Source organism: Schistocerca americana, chromosome 1 (genome assembly GCF_021461395.2).
Source record: "Schistocerca americana isolate TAMUIC-IGC-003095 chromosome 1, iqSchAmer2.1, whole genome shotgun sequence".
NCBI classification, from domain to species: Eukaryota; Metazoa; Arthropoda; class Insecta; order Orthoptera; family Acrididae; genus Schistocerca; species Schistocerca americana.
In genome coordinates, this window is record NC_060119.1 from 1,205,256,373 (window position 1) to 1,205,278,846 (window position 22,474).

The 22,474-nt window shown below is 44.0% G+C and overlaps 1 protein-coding gene across 2 annotated transcripts in view; it reads right to left on the reverse strand.

The window, feature by feature from the left end:
• The window catches only part of LOC124552218, a 229,947-nt gene that overhangs the window by 28,561 nt on the left and 178,912 nt on the right, over positions 1-22,474 (reverse strand). For both annotated transcript variants that reach the window (XM_047126500.1, XM_047126505.1), the window contains exons 3-4: positions 18,618-18,753; positions 13,648-13,781 (exon numbers count right to left, since the gene is read on the reverse strand). In XM_047126500.1, the coding sequence (XP_046982456.1) occupies positions 13,648-13,781; positions 18,618-18,753 (270 nt within the window). The remainder of the gene's footprint in view (positions 1-13,647; positions 13,782-18,617; positions 18,754-22,474) is intronic.

Here is a 22,474-nt window from a genome sequence, read left to right on the forward strand (position 1 = left end):
AAGGTGGACAGGCCAGTCGTTTTGCCGATTATCCTCTCGTTCGAAGAGCATCGCTACCTGCTCTGTTAGACGCCGCAGCGCATTTTCATCCGTAGAAATGGAGCTAGGGCCGAAGGCACCCCGGAAAAGGGCTACAGTGTCACAATAACGTTGACATGTGAGTTCACCGTGTTCAATGATTTGGAGGGAGTACGCCCAAGTAATCCTACGTTGCGCCACACCCTAACACCTGGAACACTAAAACGATCGTGGTTAAGAATGCTGGATGTACACTTACATGTGGAAAAGTGGGATCATGTAATGCTCCAGGAATACTGTCTAACGTGATTGTTTTCATGGCCAAGGTGTTATGGTGGGCGGTGGCATAACGTTGCATGGGCGTACACTCAATGGTCACCGCTATTGTGGTATTGTACTCCTTCCGCACGCTCGTGTTTTAAGGGATGCACTCGGCCGTGGCTTTATTTTTATGGATGGTAGTGCGCGAGTGCATCGAACAGCGCAGGTAGAACTCATAGAACCAGAAGATTTTCGGCGAATGGAATAGCCTGTTCCTCTGCCCTACTAAAAACACATCAAGCACGTGTGCGATGCGTTGGGGAGAAGCATAGCAGCACGTCCGCATGCACTACCTCTCAGAGTGCTGTTGTCGAGCGTGAATAAATTTAACACTCTGCCACAAGATATTCTTATCAACCTAGTGGTAGTATGAAAGCACTTTGCAGAGTATGCATTCGTGTCCGTGGTCACTACACAGTCTATAAGAACCATGTTCAAATGTGTGTGAAATCTCGTGGGACTTAACTGCTAAGGTCATCAGCCCCTAAGCTTAAACACTACTTAACCTAAATTATCCTAAGGACAAACACACACACACATGCCTGAGGGAGGACTCGAATCTCCGCCGGTACCAGCCTTACAGTCCATGACTGCAGCGCCTCAGACCCCTCGGCTAATCCCGCGCGGCTACGAACCATGTACGGCCGTTTGTAACGTCCATAAGACCATCATGAAACGCGCTGATTTCACTGTAATTATTGTCTTTGAATATGGCATTTCTGTTCATTTCATTGCGAATTTCTTTAAATTTCCCTCTTTACTATACTGTAGCAGTTATTTCATGGTCAAAGTATCATCGAGCTGTGTTACGTGACAATGGTACACCATGCGAAAGTTGCATTGGTCCTGAAGATTTGCGCACCAGCGAATATACAGGGTGGTCCATTGATCGTGACCGGGCCAAATATCTCACAAAATAAGTGTCAAACGAAACTTGAGTAGCTTGAAGGGGGAAACCAGATGGCGCTATGGTAGGGCCTCTAGATGGCGCTGCCATAGGTCAAACGGATATCAACTGCGTTTTTTTAAAAATAGGAACCCCCATTTTATTACATATTCGTGTAGCACGCAAGGAAATATAAATGTTTTAGTTGGACCACTTTTTTCGCTTTGTGATAGATGGCGCTGTAATAGTCACAAACAAAAGGCTCACAATTTTAGACGAACAGTTGGTAACAGGTAGGTTTTTTAAATTAAAATACAGAACGTAGGTATGTTTGAACATTTTATTTCAGCTGTTCCAATGTGAACATATCATTTCTGAGAACGCATGCTGTTACAGCGTGATTACCTGTAAATACCATATTAATGCAATGCATTTGGCAATACGTTTAACGACATTCCTCTCAACAGCGAGTATTTAGTCTTCCGTTATGTTCTCACATCCATTGACAATGCGCTGACGCATGTTGTCAGGCGTTGTCGGTGGATCACGATAGCAAATAGCCTTCAAGTTTCCCCACAGAAAGAAATCCGGGGACGTCAGATCCGGTGAACGTGCGGGCCATGGTATGGTGTTTCGACGACCAATCCACCTGTCGTGAAATATGCTATTCAATACCGCTTCAACCGCACGCGAGTTATGTGCCGGAGATCTATCACGTTGGAAGTACATCGCCATTCTGTCATGCAGTGGAACATCTTGTAGTAACATCGGTAGAACATTACGTAGGAAATCAGCATACATTCCACCATTTAGATTGCCATCGATAAAATGGGGACCAATTATCCTTTCTTCCATAATGCCGCACCACACATTAACCCGCCAAGGTCACTGATGTTCCACTTGTCTACTACTGATGTGCGGATTAGCCGCGACAGCAGCTAAAACACCTACTTGGGCATCATCATTTGTTGCAGGTCGTGTTTGGCGTTTCACATGTGGCTGAACTCTTCCTGTTTCCTTAAATAACGTAACTATCCGGCGAACGGTCCGGATACTTGGATGATGTCGTCCAGGATACCGAGCAGCATACATAGCACACGCCCGTTGGGCATTTTCATCACAATAGCCATACATCAACACGCTATCGAACTTTTCCGCAATTGGTAAACGGTCCATTTTAACACGGTTAATGTATCACGAAGAAAATACCGTCCGCACTGTCGGAATGTTATGTGATACCACGTAACAATTTTGAATACAATATTTTTGCAAAAAGCGTATGGATAAGGTCTCAGAGGACTGGTTCCCACGATATGTAGTGCGTCATGTGTCATTATCAGTGCGATACTGTGATAAAAATGTTTTCTTTCAATGAACAAATGTTAATGAAACTCTGTACAATCCAATTTTTGCAAAAATATTCTTGTATTTGTGACTATTACTGCGCAATCTATCACAAAGCGAAAAAAGTCGTCCAACTAAAACATTCATATTTCTTTACGTACTACAAGAATATGCAATAAAAATGGGGATTCCTATTTGAAAAAACGCAGTTGATGTCCGTTTGACCTATGGCAGCGCCATCTGGAGGGCCAACCATAGCGCCATCTGGTTTCCCCCTTCAAGCTAGACAAGTTTCGTCGTTTGTAGTTTTTTCGTTTGATGCTTATTTCGTGAGATATTTGGCCTGGTCACTATCAATGGACCACCCTGCATAGTTCAGTTGCAGAGGCCATCTTGGGCCTGTGCAAATAGCGTACGGAGACGGTCTCAGATGACTGGTTCCCACGGTATGTAGTACGTCATGTGACATTATCAGTCCCAGACTGTGATCACAATTTTTCTTTCAGTGAACAAATGTTAATGAAACCCCATACAATCCAATTTTTGCAAAACTATGAATGTACTATGTAAAGTCTATGTTTCATTGTTTTGGCGATTAGAAATTTCTTGAATCATATAACGTTCAGTTGTTGAAAACAAATTACAGCTTGGATATTGTATAAATGAATGCCGAGTTAATGGGACGTATATTTGAAGAACGAGTCCAGGGTTTCTGAATAAATGAGAATGTCCGAGCATGTGAAACTAATTTGTGCACTTGTGGGGCCAGTCACGTACAGTGGGTAAAAGGAAAATTATAGAAACATACGGCAATTATGTCGAAGGAATGATATATTTGTGCTGGTCCCCAACAATTATATTTAAAGCTCATTTGGCGGTATGGAAATAATACTTTGACAACTAACACAAATTGCATTTAAGAGTTATGATCGGTTAAGGGGTATTGCTAATTGTATGAGAATGGGCATATATGTAGTTCTTATTCGTCATCACTATAATCGTCCAGTCAGAAGGAAGCAGATTCCGACATCCTCAAGCCTGCGTGGGCGACAGTAGTAGGCCGGAACAGGATCAACAGCACGCAAGGCTATGTACGAAGTGGCTCTGCTGATTTTATTACGATTTGCAAAAATGCATTTTAATGAAGACAAAGGTATCGCGGAGAGCCAAAAAATACATGTGTCAGAAGTGCTGCAGTGATGGCTGATCGCAGTTCCGCCTTCAAAGTCCAGTCTGAGGTGATTTGGCTCTAGGAAGCAATACGTACGAGGCTGTAATATATTGCCGGATTCTTCACTTCACACTGAAACTTGGAAACTTGTAAGAAGGGTTTCGTGGGATACTTGGCGTACATCATCAAGTGTCTTCTAGTAAAGGTTTCAAACATCTCCATTACAAGAAAAAAAAAGAGAATCTATACATTGAGACAAATTAATAGAATTTCTGCTAAATTATTCAGTATTAGTCAACGTGTCACTGTAAGAAGTAATACAGACTGTACGAGAAGACGATAAGTACACTACTGGCCATTAAAATTGCTACACCAAGAAGAAATGCAGATGATTAACGAGGTATTCATTGGACAAATATATTATACTAGAACTGAGATGTGATTACATTTTCACGCAATTTGGGTGCATAGATCCTGAGGAATCAGTACACAGAAGAACCACCTCTAGCTGCAATAACGGCCTTGATACGCCTGGGCATTGAGTCAAACAGAGCTTGGATGGCGTGTACAGGTTCAGCTGCCCATGCAGCTTCAACACGATACCACAGTTTATCGAGAGTGGTGACTGGCGTATTATGACGAGCTAGATGCTCGGCCACCATTGACCAGACGTTTTCAGTTGGTGAGACATCTGGAGAATGTGCTGGCCAGGGCAGAGGTCGAACATTTTCTGTATCCAGAAAGGTCCGTACAGGGCCTGCAACATGCGATCGTGCATTATCCTCCTGAAATGTAGGGTTTCGCAGGGATAGAATGAAGGGTGGAGCCACAGGTCGTCACACGTCTGAAATGTAACGTCCACTGTTCAAAGTGCCGCCAATGCGAACAAGAGGTGACCGAGACGAGTAACCAACGGCACCCCATGCCATCACACCGGGTGATACGCCAGTACGTCGATGACGAATTCACGCTTCCAATGTGCGTTCAACGCGATGTCGCCGAACACGGATGCAGCCATCATGATGCTGTAAACAGAACCTGGATTCATCCGAAAAAAATGACGTTTTGCCATTCGTGCATCCAGGTTCGTCGTTGAGTACACTATCGCAGGCGCTCCTGTCTGTGATGCAGGATCAAGGGTAACCGCACCCATGGTCTCCCAGCTGATAGTCCATGCTGCTGCAAACGTCGTCGAACTGTTCGTGCAGATGGCTGTTGTCTTGGAAACGTCCCCATCTGTTGACTCGGGGATCGAGACGTGGCTACAGGATCCGTTACAGCCATGCGGATAAGATGCCTGTCATTTCGACTGCTAGTGATACGAGGCCGTTGAGATTCAGCACAGCGTTCCGTATTACCCTCCTGAATCCACCGTTTCCATATTCTGCTAACAGTCATTGGATCTCGACCAACGTGAGCGGCAATGTCGCCATACGATAAACCGCAATCGCGATAGGCTACAATCCGACCTTTATCAAAGTCAGAAACGTGATGGTACGCAATTCTCCTCCTTGCACGAGGCGTCAGAACAACGTTTCACCAGGCAACGCCATCCAACTGCTGTTTGTGTATGAGAAATCGGTTGGAAACTTTCCTCATGTCACCACGTTGTAGGTGTCACCACCGGCGCCAACCTTGTGTAAATGCTCTGAAAAGCTAATCAGTTGCATATCACAGCATGTTCTTCCTGTCGGCTAAATCTCGCGTCTGTAGCACGTCATCTTCGTGGTGTAGCAATTTTAATGGCCAGTAGTGTGTTTCACGTAGCAAGTTCTTGAACTTATTATGAATATCTAGTCGATGAAGGGATTGTAAAAAAATTGTAAAGAAATGCTTATTATTTTCTCTCACTGTATTGGTGTTCTCGTTTACAAGCAATCAAAAATTTTAACACCGAATTACAGTAAAAACGAATAGCCGCCCGTATTGGAAGCAGCGGACCGGAAGCAGAGCCAACGGGACTAGAGACTGCAGCAACTGTCAGCACATACATGCGTCACCTGGTAAGACAAGCTTTCTTGTTATCTTCTTTGGTCACAGAAAACACTGACATGAACACAAAGAGAACAAAACGAATAGTAACATATCTATATTTCGAAGTAATATATAGTTTAACAACTTACTTTTCTTATGTTGTGAAACTAGTTATTTGTTTAGAAACATTCTCGCAGACATAATTATATAAGTATGTATTATATTCACAAAAAAAAATGTGTGTGTGACTATGGAATATGAAAATTAATTACAAGTAACGTACACATGCATGTCGTCAGAAGAATTACAAGTCAACCACCAGCAGTCATGCATTGTAAGCGTCGTTGGCGAAGCATGTGGACGTAGCGTAAAGGAAACCTCTGAACCTGTTGCGTTAGATTAACCACAACCAGAACAGTTAGAATTCCAGCCGAACGTCTCCGCAAAACTGCAGCTCTACGCCAACGCGACTACGACAATGTCTGGAAAGATAACCTGCTGAAGAAAATACACAGCATACCAGAGAGCTACCATCGCCTAACCCCAGCTTTCTTCAGAACAGCCGTTTTGCAGTTTTTATGGAAGGACAACGGTTACACGTTAAACTTCCTACCGACGGCCCAAAAGAATGATGAGTTCTGTCTCTTCTCCAGTTTACAACTTTTGTCACCAACACACCCGGATGCGACGCTGGTGCAGACCGCTCAGTTCGCCGACGATACGGCGTCCTCCGTGACCAACAACCACCTACAACTCAATCTGTATAGCGAATGGTGTCGACAACACGAAGTACACGCACTCTCTGTCTACTTCATAAAAAGCGACCAACGGTGTGGGACATGTTGCGATTTAAAAATAGGAACACATCGTGCATCACCAGTGTCTGGTACCTGCGTGCATCACCAGTGTCTGGTACCTGAATGTAATTTTGGAGAAATACTTGTTCATCCAGAAATACGTGGAGGTTCTTAAAATTAAATTGCAGCTAAGGCAAAGAACCTCATACCCCTCGTGACGAGTGGCAACTAAGATTCGAGTGTATAAGAGTACGAGTAAGACTAGAATCCATAAAATACGGGTAGTCCAGAATAAATTCTTACGATGAATTTTGAAAGCAACCCGGCATTCGAGAATAGCAAGTTACACAGCGACCCTTGTATGTACGTAGTAATACAGAAACGGTCAACACCTCTAACACCAGGAAGGATCAGGTCAATGTAACCAAAGATAACTGCGACAAATCGGAAGAACAAACCACGCCCTCGGAATAGATCGAGAGTTCCAGTAGCGTTATCTACGACGATGTAAGGCCAGTCTTTTGGATCTTCGCCCGCCCCCCACCACCATCATATAGTTCCTCCAAACTGTAATAATATAAAAAGTACAACCAAACCCTCACTTCACATGCAAACAAGAAGTGAACGTCCCCAAAGATTGTGCGACTTCGACGACACATAAGAAAAAGTGTGAATCGCAGGAGCGAAGTTGGGAATGAAAGACGTAAAGAGAAATGACTGACCGTAATAATCCTGAATTAAAGAAAATAAAACAAACTCGCATCTGTCAAACGTTAAAGATATTAAAGATTAGGAAGTAGAAATAGACTCATTAACGAAGTGCAGTATTACAATTTTACTAGCAGTAACTGTAATTTTGCATCTGTCTCTGAGCCGCGCGAGGTAGCCGCGCGGTCTCAGGCGTCTTGTCACGGTTCACGCGGCTCCTCCCGTCGGAGGTTCGAGTCCTTCCTCGGTCATGGGAATGTGTGTTGTCATTAGCGTAAGTCAGATTAAGTAGTGCGTAAGCTTAGAGAGCGATGACCTCAGCGCGGTTCTAGGCGCTTCTGTCCGGAACCACGCTGCTGCTACCGTCGCATGTTCGAATCCTGCCTCGGGCATGGATGTGTGTGATGTTAGGTTTAAGTAGTTCTAAGTGTAGGGGATTGATGACGTCAGATTTAAAGTCCCATAGTGCTTAGTGCCATTTAACCATTTGATGAGCTCAGCAGTTTGGTCTCATAAGATCTTACCACAAATTTCCAAATTTTCCATCTGTCGCTGTCGTTTATTTTATACAGTGTGAACCAGAACTCCAAAGACAAAATTTCAGAGGCTGTTCGGAGATATTTTGGGAGTATTTTGGTACAGGGGACCCACGGTCTATCGTAGCTCCTTACTAAGTATCACTGCAATTATTATTTATTTTATTAGCTATCCTGATCGTCGTTATTCCTGCGAAAGTACGTTCACAATACACAAAAAGCATATAATATGTAGTCACCAAACGGCACAACACAAACTGTAGTACAACGCAACGAGCTTCAGACAATGAAGAACGTACTGTGATGTGGCTCCAGTTACTGCGGGAAAAGATCAGTATAACACTGTACTGTTCGTCCATCGCAATCAGTAAATCCACGCACGAGGCGCATACCAGTCAACCGTTCGTCAGAAAAAGCTATCACATAGCTGTGTATCACACCTAATGTACAACCAACAATACAGGAAAAACAAACCCGAGATAGAAATGAGCAGATGGCTTCAAATGGCTCTGAGCACTATGGGACTCAACTGCTGAGGTCATTAGTCCCCTAGAACTTAGAACTAGTTAAACCTAACTAACCTAAGGACATCACAAACAACCATGCCCGAGGCAGGATTCGAACCTGCGACCTTAGCGGTCTTGCGGTTCCAGACTGAAATGAGCAGACCTGAATGCAGGCATGAGAGCGAAAACTGAGCATTACTGTTGTTAAGCCGGCCGGAGTGACCGAGAGGTTCTAGGTGCTACAGTCTGGAACCGCGCGACCGGTGCGCTACTGTTGCAGGTTTGAATCCTGCCTCGGGCATGAATGTTTGTGATGTCCTTAGATTAGTTAGGTTTAAGTAGCTCTAAGTTCTAGGGGACTGATAACCATAGCAGTTAAGTCCCATAGTGCTCAGAGGCATTAGAACCATTTTTGGACTGTTGTTAACAAGCAACTACCTTGAATGATTGGAACAAGTTCGTTTCAAAACGAGACACAAAGCCCATACCATCGACATTTCCATTGCCCTGCAGGTATTTCCACTACAACAGTGAGACGAATGTCCACCTCCGTAGCTATGTGACCAGCGTGACTGACAGATGGGCGAAGGACACGGGTTCAGTTCTTTGTAATGCCAACAACTTTTCCTTGGTGAGAGGACTTGTTTGGAGTGCATTCAGCCTCGTGACAACTGAGGAGATGCTTCAGAAATCAATAGGGGTTCCAAGATCAAGAAACCCGACAACAACCAAGGGAGCGGTGTGCTGAGCACATGCCACTCCATAGCCCGTCCGATCTTATTGGCAAAGTTTGCGCTAGTTCGGCCCATCTAGGACTAGAAAATGCACCTTTTTTACTGATAATAAGGTAAGGTATACTTGCTTGAAGAGGACAGTATCAGACACCTGTACCAAACGAGATTAAATGACGAACTAGCAAACTTTCAAACTAAAGATAATACAGAAGAAGAATGGCAAACTCTGAAGAGTACTGTATGCAGAGTAGCAGGAGAAGCTCTCGGTAAAAATAAAAGAATACGGAAAAGAAAAGGCCAAAAAATTTGGAATAAGGATAAAGAAAAACAGGATGTATATATAAAATACTAAAGCAACCCTACTACTGAGAACATATAATACTATAAGGAGAAAAGAAATAAAGCTAAATGGCGTACTAAGGAAAACACACTAGGAACAATGAGGTAGGTTTATCTCTAATATCGAACATGATATCCACAGTAGACAACAAATGGCATATAAGGTTTTAAAAATCTTAAACACAACAGATAGAGAGAAGATACCAATAAATAGTACTGAAGAAGAACAGTGGATGAATCATTACAGCAAACTGTGATATGATCTTACAGTACAAGAAACTGAAATTGAACAACTAGACGAGAAAGGATTACATGAAACACACTCTGACGAATTAACATCTGCACTAACATCGCTTAAGAACCGAAAAGCAACAGGAAAAGACGGCATTAATGCTGAATTATTAAAATATGGAGGAATGATACTACACCAACGACTGCTACATCTCTTCAACGAATGTTGGAAGAAGAAGTGTATTCCCAAAGACTGGAAAACAGCTAGACTGAAAAATGGCTCTGAGCACTATGGGACTTAACTGCTGAGGACATCAGTCACATAGAACTTAGAACTACTTAAACCTAACTAACCTAAGGACATCACACACATCCATGCCCGAGGCAGGATTCGAACCTGATCGCGCGGTTCCAGACTGTAGCACCTAGAACCGCTCGGCCACCCCGGCCGGCTCAGCTAGACTGATATCAATTTTTTAAAAAGGAGATAAAAGCCCATGCAGTAATTACAGAGGACAAGTGACGCCACGAACTGTTACAAAGCGGTTACTTCAAGGACAGCTCCGAGCCAGAAGCCCTGTAGCGTCCATTCCACTGACCCCAGGCCGGTGGTGTCAAGCGAGAGCTCATTGGAGGGTAGGGCGGAGATCTGTTCTGTTTCGTGATGAAAGCTGGTTCTGCTTCGGTGCCGGTGATGGCCGTGTCTTGGTTCGAAGGTAGCCAGTTGATGGCCTGCAACCAGTCTGTCTGTCTGCTAGACACACTGGACCTACACCTGAAGTTATGGTATGGGGTGCGATTTCGTATGACAGCACGCGCTGTCAGATCATGAGGCGCTAGCTACGAGAGCGACAAAGTTCGTTGCCCACTGAATCTGGACGCTGAAGTTGAGTGATCAGTTAACCTGTCATGAAACCTCAGCTATTGTGACATCTCTTCATTCATTTGCGGGTTGTCGCTCCCTGAGCCGTTCGGGCTAGAAGCAATGTATGATGTGTTGGAGTCGGCGAAATCGTGCAGCCGTCTTCCTTTTTTTTTTTTTTTTTTTTTTTTTTTTGTCATCAATCTACTGACTGGTTTGATGCGGCCCGCCACGAATTCCTTTCCTGTGCTAACCTCTTCATCTCAGAGTAGTACTTGCAACCTACGTCCTCAATTATTTGCTTCACGTATTCCAATCTCTGTCTTCCTCTACAGTTTTTGCCCTCTCTACAGCTCCCTCTAGTACCATGGAAGTCATTCCCTCATGTCTTAGCAGATGTCCTACCATCCTGTCTCTTCTCCTTATCAGTGTTTTCCACATATTCCTTTCCTCTCCGATTCTGCGTAGAACCTCCTCATTCCTTACCTTATCAGTCCACCTAATTTTCAACATTCGTCTATAGCACCACATCTCAAATGCTTCGATTCTCTTCTGTTCCGTTTTTCCCACAGTCCATGTTTCACTACCATACAATGCTGCACTCCAGACGTACATCTTCAGAAATTTCTTCCTCAAATTAAGGCCGGTATTTGATATTAGTAGACTTCTCTCGGCCAGAAATGCCTTTTTTGCCATAGCGAGTCCGCTTTTGATGTCCTCCTTGCTCAGTCCGTCATTGGTTATTTTACTGCCTAGGTAGCAGAATTCCTTAACTTCATTGACTTCGTGACCATCAATCCTGATGTTAAGTTTCTCGCTGTTCTCATTTCTGCTACTTCTCATTACCTTCGTCTTTCTCCGATTTACTCTCAAACCATACTGTGTACTCATTAGACTGTTCATTCCGTTCAGCAGATCATTTAATTCTTCTTCACTTTCACTCAGGATAGCAATGTCATCAGCGAATCGTATCACTGATATCCTTTCACCTTGTATTTTAATTCCACTCCTGAACCTTTCTTTTATTTCCATCATTGCTTCCTCGATGCACAGATTGAAGAGTAGGGGCGAAAGGCTACAGCCTTGTCTTACACCCTACTTAATACGAGCACTTCGTTCTTGATCGTCCACTCTTATTACTCCCTCTTGGTTGTTGTACATATTCTATATGACCCGTCTCTCCCTATAGCTTACCTATAATTTTTTCAGTGGTCTTCCTATATTGTGATTAATTATTAAATTCACTTTTACTTGCTAGTAAAGTTCACCAGCGGTACTTGCTGCCCTGTAGCAGTTAACGCCCTAGTTACCTGCCCTGGTCGTTAGTGTAGTTTTCCGGCAGTGTGCCTTTCCTCGTCGTGTTGATTCTGTCTGGCATGGAGTGTAGTTCGACAGCCTTTTAAGTTGTTTGGTTCATATTTTTCTTAGAGTGGTTATGTTTTAGACGCCAGTTTCTGAAGACGTAGTGCTGTTTGTATCCTCGTCCTGGGCCGATATTTTTCATCGTTGTGTCGTTGGTCGAACGGAACGGAATTGGTTAAATTGTTGGTCGGTCCTTGGGCCGTCCCTAGCTTGGCTCGCCATCCGATTATTTAACTTCAGCTCTCGGCTATCTGTCTCACCTCACCGTGTATTAATTCAGTTCTTTTTAAATTTTACATAAAGGCTTTCAGCCGTGTTAAATTTTTGAAGATTAATTTTATTTTTTACAAATATTTTTATTTAAAATTTGTTCTACCTGAAATTCTTTGTAATCCAGGCCCTAAACCGTTAGTTGTTTGATGTGTTATGTGTAGCTTTCAGCCGAGGATTTACGTGAACCCCTTTTAATAAGGCCTTCAGCCGTCGGCCGGTGTGGCCGAGCGGTTCTAGGCGCTACAGTCTGGAACCGCGCGACCGCTACGGTCGCAGGTTCGAATCCTGCCTTGCGCATGGATGTTTGTGATGTCCTTAGGTTAGTTAGGTTTAAGTAGTTCTAATTTATAGGGGACTGATGACCTCAGATGTTAAGTCCCATAGTGCTCAGAGCCCTTTGAACCATTTGAACCTTCAGCCGTGTGTATACGTTAAAGGAAAAATTTTTATAAGAAGGAAGGGCTTCATTTTAAATTGTTTGTCTGACTCGTTGTTCAGGCCTTGAGCCGTTGTTTCAAATTTGTTTGTGGCCTTCAGCCATGCAATAAGTTAATGTTTCTCTAATTTGGCTTTTGGCCATTCTGTTGCAAGTTTAAAAAGAAGTTTCTTGGTTAGAAAAAAATTGTTTATTAACGTATTTTAATTATAGTTGTCCTTTAAACATGTAGTGTCGGCCTTCAGCCGCTAATTGTTTTCAATTGCTTGTTTTTTTTTAAATAAAAATTGTTACTTCATATTTTTAATTGCTTTTGATTTCCAAGCCAGGCCTTCAGTCGTTCTTATTTTTGGTGTGTTGGTGTGGTTTTGGGTCTTCAGCACAGAAAGCATCTCAAGTTTTCTTTAACTAGGCCCTTAGCCGTATTGTCTAACTGTGGTCTTTTAAAGTCATGTGTAAATTAGAGGTTCTTAGAAAAATAAAGTTGTATGTTTGATTGTGCAACTCACAGTAACTGTTTGAGGCCCCATCCACAATCGTAACCTTATACTGTGCGCTCTCTGAGTACCTACCAACCAGGTTTCAAATATAAATAAAAAAGTACTCAGTAATGTGATTTTATTCCTATTACATCTTTTAGAAGGCTTGTCCGACCCCAGGTTCCTTGCCTCAATTGGTACTGTTAAGGTTTTCGCGCTCGTACCGAAATACTCTGTATATGCAGACTGAAACGACGAATGAAGCGTGGATGGGAATTTTGATTGAGGAGGGAGGCATGACAGGGTATGTCACGCAGTTGTACAATGCGAATCTGCCAGCGTAGCGTAGCTGATTAGCGCATCTGACGACTAAGCGAGAGACTCGGTTTCGAATCCCGGTCTTGGTAGAAATTTGCATTCGGCGCTTCCGTCTGCGTATATTCATCACAGATGTTTGAAACTTGAAAAGGTTTCTGGAACAACATAGTTTCATTTGAATAAATAAAAAAATAAGCGGTAATAGCTAAAACATGAAAACCATAAAAGGTTTATAGTACATAGTGGTAGTGTCTTCTGCTTAATGGTTCTGTATAGTCAGTTTCTGTCGTCTACAATACCTCTTCCCATGAGTGAGTATCACAGTACGAATTACAGTCTGCAGTGCAGTCACCTGCTGGTCGTTGATGAACCACTTCAGCTCCGAAGCCGGGTGCGACTTGCCGGATGTGCAGTTGAGGCTGATCTCGTCGCCCACCTGGTACAGCCGCTCCTCGCCGTAGATGTGCGGTCCGTCCTTGGGAAGAGCTGCAGATGGATAGAGTCATCTGTTAGTCGCCGGCAGAAGTTACGCTAAGGAACAGTTGATACAGTATTGGTCTCTACAACTACTCTTTTCTTCCCGTAGACACTCTGAAAGAGCAGGGACCACTAGACACAGATTGGACAACTTCTCATTAATGGAAACCGTTGCGACAGGAAATCGATTAACTTTAGCCAAAAAAAGTTGTTCCACAGAGAAATCTTGGGATGTACGTCGGTTACCGCTCCAGAAAAGCCTGTCTGCTTATGTCGCTATGCTCGAAAACTTTATCTGGACGCATGGCCGCGAAAAACCAGGAGAGATCTCGAAACAGCTGCACAATATTCATGAGCATTTCAAGTTCACAATGTATGTAGAGGCAACTCGTGTCTTCTCTTCTTCGGCGTCATCGGCCTCCGGTATAACGTAGAGCATGACAACCATAGGGTGGATCGATAGCAATGGTTCCTCTGACAGAACACTTTGAGAATCCTGATACTGATGGAACACCTTTCTTAATTTGAAAATTAAAATATTTAAAAAATTTGAAGGTGTACAGATTTGCTTCCGCCGTTTGTCGATAGGTGGCGACAACGGTAAGGAGCGGTCGAAAGAAACAGATCGCAGACGTCAGGCACTTAGCTTGGACCTCGGCCAAAAAATCCTCGTTCAAACATTACTCGATTTGTGTCTGCATCATAAAGTTGTTCTTGGTTGAAAATGTTAGTTTACGAGCCTAATTCTCGTCATTTGCGAGAGGTGTTCCTGATTTGTTTCAATATGAAGAAAACAGCGGGTGAGCCTCATCGAATGCTCTCAAGTGCGTGTGGTAAGGACACTATTAGTAAAAGAACGTGTCGCGAGTAGTTTCAACGCTTCAAGAACGGTGATTTTAACGCCGTAAACCGGCATAGTGATGGAAGAGAGAATGTTTTCGAAGATGCAGAATCGGAGACATTGCTGAGTGAAGACTCGCGTCAAACTCAAGAAGAAATGGCACGATTAGTGGGAGTGACACAGCAACCCATTTCGAAACGTCTCAAGGCTATGCGTATGATTCAGAAAAAAGGAACTTGGGTTCCGTGTGAACTGAAACCAAGAGACGTAGAACGGCGTTTGTGTGTTCGTCAACAGTTGCTTCAAAGGCACACACGGAAGGGATTTCTGCATCGCATTGTGTCAGGGGACTAAAAATGAGTTCATTAAGATAACCCTAAACACAAAAAATTGTGAGGATATCCCGGCCATGCAAACCGAATATTCACGGGTCCAAGATCATGCTCTGCATTTAATGGAGCCAGCTCGGCGTCGTGTACTATAAGGTGTTAAAACCAAGCGAAACAATAACGGGTGCTGGTTATCAATTAATGCGTCTGAGCAGAGCATTAAAAGACAAACGGTCGCAATACAATGAGAGGCACGATGAAGTGATTTTGCAGCACGACAGCGCTCGACCCCACGTTGCAAAAGAGGTCAAAATGTACTTGGAAACGTTAAAATGGGAAGTCCTACCCCACCCGCCGTATTCTCCTGACATTGCTCCCTCTGGCTGTCATCTGCTTAGATCAATGGCGCATGGCCTGGCTGACCAACACTTCCGATCTCGTGAAGAAGTCACAAATTGGATCGATTCGTGGATCGCTTCAAAAGATGAACAATTATTTCGACGCTGGATTCGTACACTGCCCGAAAGATGGGAGAAAGTAGTGGCTATCGATGGAAAATACTTTGAATGATACATGTATAACCAGATTTTTTTCATTTAAGCCTGAAATGTTGGGCAAAAAATGGCGGGAGCAAAGTTGTACACCTTGTAGTAAATTTCGTTTTATTCAGTGATCACTCCAATCATAACTAATAAACACACAAATCAAAATAAAATTAAAAAATATAATTAGTTTCATCAAAATGTCAAAAATATCCCGTCATGTTATTAATAGTTTTTCGCGGAACAGTTATTCACTTCCCTCGAAACACCAGCGTTCTGCGGAACAGTTTTGGAAACCCTGATGTACAGGAGCCCAAACCACACACGAACCACTATCCCCAATTTGTCAGCTAGCATCACCCAGCGCAGAGGCACAGTCTATTGAAGAGGCTAGCACATGGTGCAAAAGACTTCTCAGATGCCAAAACATTATCGCAATTACTCATACACCAATAGTTAGTTTATGACTTGCTGTTTGTAATGGCCGTGGGGGAGTGAAAGAAACCACTTCCGCACACCCAAGGACAACACATTGAAGCCGCGGGTAGAGTGGCGGTTCCGGAGTAACAAGCTGCACTTTTCCTCGCGCATTGCTGGTACTACACATGCGCAACTGTGCGTACTGCTTCGGCTCAGCACGGAACGACAGTCACTGCGTTACGGCTGCACACACAAAGTTGCTGTACTCGTATTGTTAGATCGCCAATGTTGTCAGAGGTCAGAGGTAAAACGCGCGTGACTCGAAGTCGCTTGATTTCTTCTAGCTTCAACCTACCAGTAATTAGCGAGCTCTCGTATATGACATTGTGAACAAATTGTACAAAAAGCTCTTCCGTTTAAATAGCTACAATCACGGCTAAATTTCACAGTTAATATCTGGTTAGTCCCGCAAGCTAAATAGTGCCAGCAAACTTGCTCTTCGCCTCGTGTCTCGATGATAGGCAGGATTAGCTGGTTGCTCGAAAGAGACAACATAAAGTAAGTATTCACTCTTAACTCGTGGAATTTTACTCACTGCATACGGCTGGCTGCGAGACGGTATTCTTTTAACAAGTCCTTCAGATTCGTGAAGAATATTCGGCAGGGATATACTGGAGAGAAAACTATTTAAAAGACTTTTGTTTACTATTATATCCGCCACATAAACAAATTTTGTGCAGACGTGAAAATAAAGATAATTTGTCAGAATGATAGGAAACAGAATGTCACTGGATAACACATTGACCTCAAAGTATATCACTGGAAATACTTTTTTATTCTGAGAAAATACCATTTATTATGGTTCCCACAAAATTTGTTCAGTGTTTATTCAACGGACAATATCTCACAGGGTATTACTGATTTCGGTTGGCGTAGAATTCTTCACATCACATTGCTTCATATCATGGCAGTACTGTAGGATGTATGTTTTTGACATTTCATTGATGTGAAGATGAAATAATTCGTTATAATCCTGCTATGCTAGTAGTTATTCGTAAGTTTCTTCAGGGATTGAGAAAATGGCTTCTCGGAAACTATAAGACGTAGAAGAATGATATATCGATGGACAGAGCATCTCAACTCGTAACACGTCTCATGGTGTTGGTGCTAAGAGTACTTGAAGGGATCAGATGTGTCGGAACATGGTGTAAAACAGAGCGATGATTGCGTTCTGTGTCAACGAGTTGGGTAACTGTGAGTCAGTTGTGGCGGTTTAGCAGTTATTTCATACCAATATCAGGAAAAAGCTCCAATACACGAAATACTTTCTGTAAGTCTTACTGCTTATATGGTTCGAAGAGACAGACCAGGAAAAACCTTCAGCAGACAAAAGATGGAACGTGTATATGATTCGACAGGAGTCCCGCAAAAGCGGGATCAAATTCCGCTGTCAACAGCCTGGAGCAATCTACGCAAACGGCTGCATGTAAAACTATGACGTCTGCAGTTGTTGGATGCATTGAATACTCGGGACAATGCGTTTCATTCTGACTCTTGCAATGACTTGCAGCAGCTACTGGAGAAAGACGGTTCTTCCACATCAGTTGGTTTTCAGTGATGAAGTCACGTTTCATTTGTATAGAAAGGTGAACCTTCGTAACATACTCGAGAGATCCTCACGAGACATGAACTCATTTGTGATTTATCCAGAGTTAACATCTTCTGTGCTATACTCTGTGTAAAAGCTCTCTTTGCAGAGGAACCTGTAACTGGTATTGTATTCCTGGATATGCTGGAACAATGAGTTATGCCACAATTACATCAAGACAGTGAAGAGTTTATTTTGCAAACAAGACGCTGCCCACCATACTTTCTTTCAGATGTTCGAGGACCGAGCGAGGTGGTGCACTGGTTAGCACACTGGATTCGCATTCAGGAGGACGACGGTTCAAACCCCGCGTCCGTCGATCCTAACTGAGGCTCTCCGTGCTTTCTCTAAATCGACACAGGCAAATGCCGGGATGGTTCCTTTGAAACGGCACTACCAATTTCCTTCCCCATCCTTTCCCCAATCCGATGAGACCGATGACCTCGCTATTTGGTCCCCTCACCCCAAACCAACCAACAAACTTTCGTGATTATCTGAATGCTGTTGAATCTGACGTGCTTCGCATCATGAATCTCCTCTTCTTCGGTGGCACTTACTGTCGTCTGCATGTGATTTCTTCGTACAGGGTTAGGACACAGACCATGTGATCCTACCTCCACTAACACTTACACTGGAAGTGGTGGATGTGGGGAGAGAGATGGCGGAGTTGTGAAATTTTTAAAACTGGGTGTCATGAACTGCTATGTATATTATGAGTTTTCAACATTATTAAGGTAAATACATTGTTTGTTCTCTATTAAAATCTTTCATTTGCTAACTATGCCTATCAGTAGTTAGTGCCTTCAGTAGTTTGAATCTGGCAGTAGTGGCGCTCGCTGTATTGCAGTAGTTCGAGTAACGAAGATTTTTGGTGAGGTAAGTGATTTGTGAAAGGTATAGGTTAATGTTAGTCAGGGCCATTCTTTTGTAGGGATTTTTGAAAGTCAGATTGCGTTGCGCTAAAAAAAAAATCTTGTTTATCAGTTTAAGCACAGTCCTGTATAATTGTTCAAAGGGGACGTTTCAAGCTCTATGACTGTTTAGAGTAGAAGAGGGAACACTTACCGACGACGTCCATGTGGCCCTCAGCCTGCGCAGAGGCAAACGACGGCGCCTCGGCTGACACCTCACACCGGTAGTCGCCCGAGGACTTGAGATTGAGGTTGTGCAGCACCACTTTCTTGTCGTCCGAGCGCTGGTGCTGCGAACACCGTACATGCACATCACTCACTTCAAAACATATGACACGGAAAAGATCTACTGTTAAACTAATGGCACCAGATTGATCACAATCAAGAAATGAGATCATGTGTCGTGAAAATGATGTCGAGAAGGCTACAGAACGATCTAGAGCACAGTCAGTAGGTATTTGGCGTACAACTGTAACCAGATCATACTCGCATAATCAGAACCTTCCTTAATATGAGGATATAAGTGGTGGAGTCTCTCATCTACACTCATGCTCATAAAATAAGGATAATGCTGATACATAGTGGAACAACGCTCTGGTGGGTGGTTTAAATCACCTCGGGGTATGACCATGTGGTGCATTTGACCCGAGGTCGTCGCACAGTGGCACTGGCAGCAGTCCACATAGGCAGAGGTGTGTTGGTGCATGTCAGATTACGGTGCAGCGAGTAAGTTTGCAGACGTTTACAGACGTGCTAATGGTGTCTGTGTGTTGAAAATGGCTCAAAGAACACATCTTTATGACGTTATGAGGGGTAGAATACTTGGGCGACTGGAGGCTGGTCAAACACAGCAGGTCGTAGCACGGGCCCTCTGTGTGCCACAAAGTGTGATCTCAAGATTAGGGCAACGATTCCAGCAGACAGGAAACGTATCCAGTTGCTACAGTAAAGGACGTCCACAGTGTACTACACCACAAGAAGACCGATATCTAACCATGAGCGCCCGCAAACGGCCACGGAGTACTGCAGGTAGCCTCACTCGGGGCCTTACCGCAGCCACTGGAACAATTGTCTCCAGACACACAGTGTACAGACGACTGAACAGACATGGTTTATTTGCCTGGAGACGTGCAAGGATCATTCCAGTGACCCCTGGTCACAGGAGAGCCCGTAAAGCATGGTGTCAAGAACACAGTACATGGTCATTCGGATAGTGGTTCCAGGTTATGTTCACGGACGAGTCCAGGTATAGTCTGAACAGTGATTCTCGCCGGGTTTTCACCTGGCGTGAACCAGGAACCAGATACCAACCCGAAACTACCTGGCAGATTAAAACTGTGTGCCGGACCGAGACTCGAAATCAGTTGGTAGAGCACTTGCCCGCGAAGGCAAAGGTCCCGAGTTTGAGCCTGGTCCAGCACATAGTTTTAATCTGCCAGGAAGTTTCATATCAGCGCACACTCCGCTGCAGAGTGAAAAATCTCATTCTGGAAACATCCCCCTGGCTGTGGCTAAGCCATGTCTCCGCAATATCCTATCTTTCAGGAGCGCTAGTTCAGCAAGGTTCGCAGGAGAGGTTCTGTAAAGTATGGAAGGTAGGAGACGAGGTACTGGCAGAAGTAAAGCTGTGAGTACGGGTAGTAAGTCGTGCTTGGGTAGCTCAGTTGGTGGAGCACTTGCCTGCAAAAGGCAAAGGTCCCGAGTTCGAGTCTCGGTCCGGCACATAGTTTTAACATGCCAGGAAGTTTCATATCAGCGCACACTCCGCTGCAGAATGAAAATCTCATTCCAAATACCAGCCCCTTAATGTCCTTGGAAGGGACCTGTACGGGGGTCGTGATTTGATGGTGTGGTGTGGGATTATGATTGGTGCACATACACCCTTGTATGTCTTTGACAGATGAACTGTAACATGTCAGGTGTATCGAGATGTCATTTTGCACCAGTATGTCAGCCTTTTCAAGGGTGCAGTGTGTCCCATCTTCCTCCTGATGGATGATAACGCACGGCCCCACCGAGCTGCCATCGTGGAGGAGTACCTTGAAACAGAAGATATCGGGCGAATGGAGTGGTCTGCCTGTTCTCCAGACCTAAACCTCATCGAGCACGTCTGGGATGCTCTCGGTCGACGTATCGCTGCACGTCTTCAAACCTCTAGGACACTTCAGGAGCTCCGACACGCACTGGTGCAAGAATGGGAGGCTATACCCCAGCAGCTACTCGACCACCTGATCCAGAGTACACCAACCCGTTATGTGGCCTGTGTACATGTGCATGATGATCATATCCCACACTGATGTCGGGGTACATGGGCAGGAAACCGTGGCGTTTTGTAGCAAATGTGTTTCGGGGCGGTTTTCTCAACTTATCGCCAATACCGTGGATTTACAGATCTGTGTCGTGTGTGTTCCCAATGTGCCTATGCTATTAGCGCCCGTTTTGTGTAGTGCCACGTTGTGTGGTACCACATTCTGCCATTATCGTTAGTTTATTAGCATGAGTGTAGTAGGGGCAGTAATCCCGTTCGAGCTGGCGCGATCGTTTTCTCTTTGGTTTTCCTCTTCTGGCCGCTATTTGGGCGTGGCATTTCTGACTATGGTTCTCTTGGTTTTCCGCCGTAGTGATCGTGCTTGCCCGTTGCTTGGGCATATGTTATGTTGGCGAGCCTTAGAGTGACCGTTACGGAGGAGCGTTGGTTGCTCGCGGCGCTGTGTTATGGATTGAGGAGTGTGTCGGCGGCGGGCTGGTGGTGATGGCCTGCTACTAACAGTGGGCATCTGCTGTTTCTTTGAAGTTTGAGTTTTGTGATCAATCTGATCGTAATTTGTGTTCACAGACGGAAACAGTGATTCGTATGTGATTATCCCCGGCATGGGGGGGATAAGGAATTCGCTGTTGGTTCCGGTATATGGTGAGGAGTGCTGTTAAGATTGTGAAATATTGCTCAGCAGCGGAAGCACTAAGCGTGAATAACGTAAAGGTTGCATGAATCATTCTAGGATACTGCACAGGGTATGTTTGGTTTTAAGACGATGTTCTTGTAACGTTACTTGAGTGCCTTATAATTGATTCTGTGGTCTCCGTTTGAAGGGCCCGTGACTGTGATGTCTTGTTTTGCGGGCTTTTATGCTCTTGGTTCGGCAGGCCGTTAACTTCTCCAGGCTAATGGTTGGTATTGGGGTCTGAGCTGTAAGCGTAAAGAATTATGAACTGTAAGAAGTGAATAGTTTTCCATGCTATTTGTTTGAGGTCTTACATGTGTTAAGGGTAATAAATGTAAAGGGGGGAGGGGGCAAAACTCTGAAATGAGAGAGTTTGCGTTGTGTCCTTTGGTTTCGTTGCCTGTCCTTTGTTTTCTTTTAATGTTACAGTGTACTACGAGCGGCGGGCACAATCAGTTCCGGATTGACCTTGACTGAAATATATTCGGACGGCATCAGCTCGGCCAGCTAGGTCTTACGCTCTGCGCTACTTTGCTGCATCCCGTCAGAGTCGCTGCTCGCCCCAGTCGTTGACAAAAGTTCAGTATTATGTGTCGTAATTATTGGAGATTCAACTCGTTAATGTGTTCCGGGCTGCGGCAAGGTGCGTCTCCTGTTGCTAGTAGTTTGGCAACTCTTGTTTTTGGGTGGGTCATCCGTTGGGCTGTGCCCACTGTTGCGTGAAATTTAAACTATTAAGATAACTATTTTTTCTGCTAAACATTGTTGTTATACTTGAAAGGGATTACACGAATGAGTTCAGTAGAATACATCACTATATAATTGGTGGAATTCCGTTGTTCTATGACCTGTTTATTGGTTTAAGATTCCCTTTGGGATTTTCTCTTTTACCTAAAATTTGTTATTTAATATTCTGTATTATTGCTTGTTTTACCAATGCTTATTTAGTCCCGGTAAATTACTGTTAAATTTGTGGGCAGTTATGCTTGTCATCTATATTTATCTGGACTATTTGTTAGAGAAGGTTCAAAAAAAAAAATGGTTCAAATGGCTCTGAGCACTATGGGAC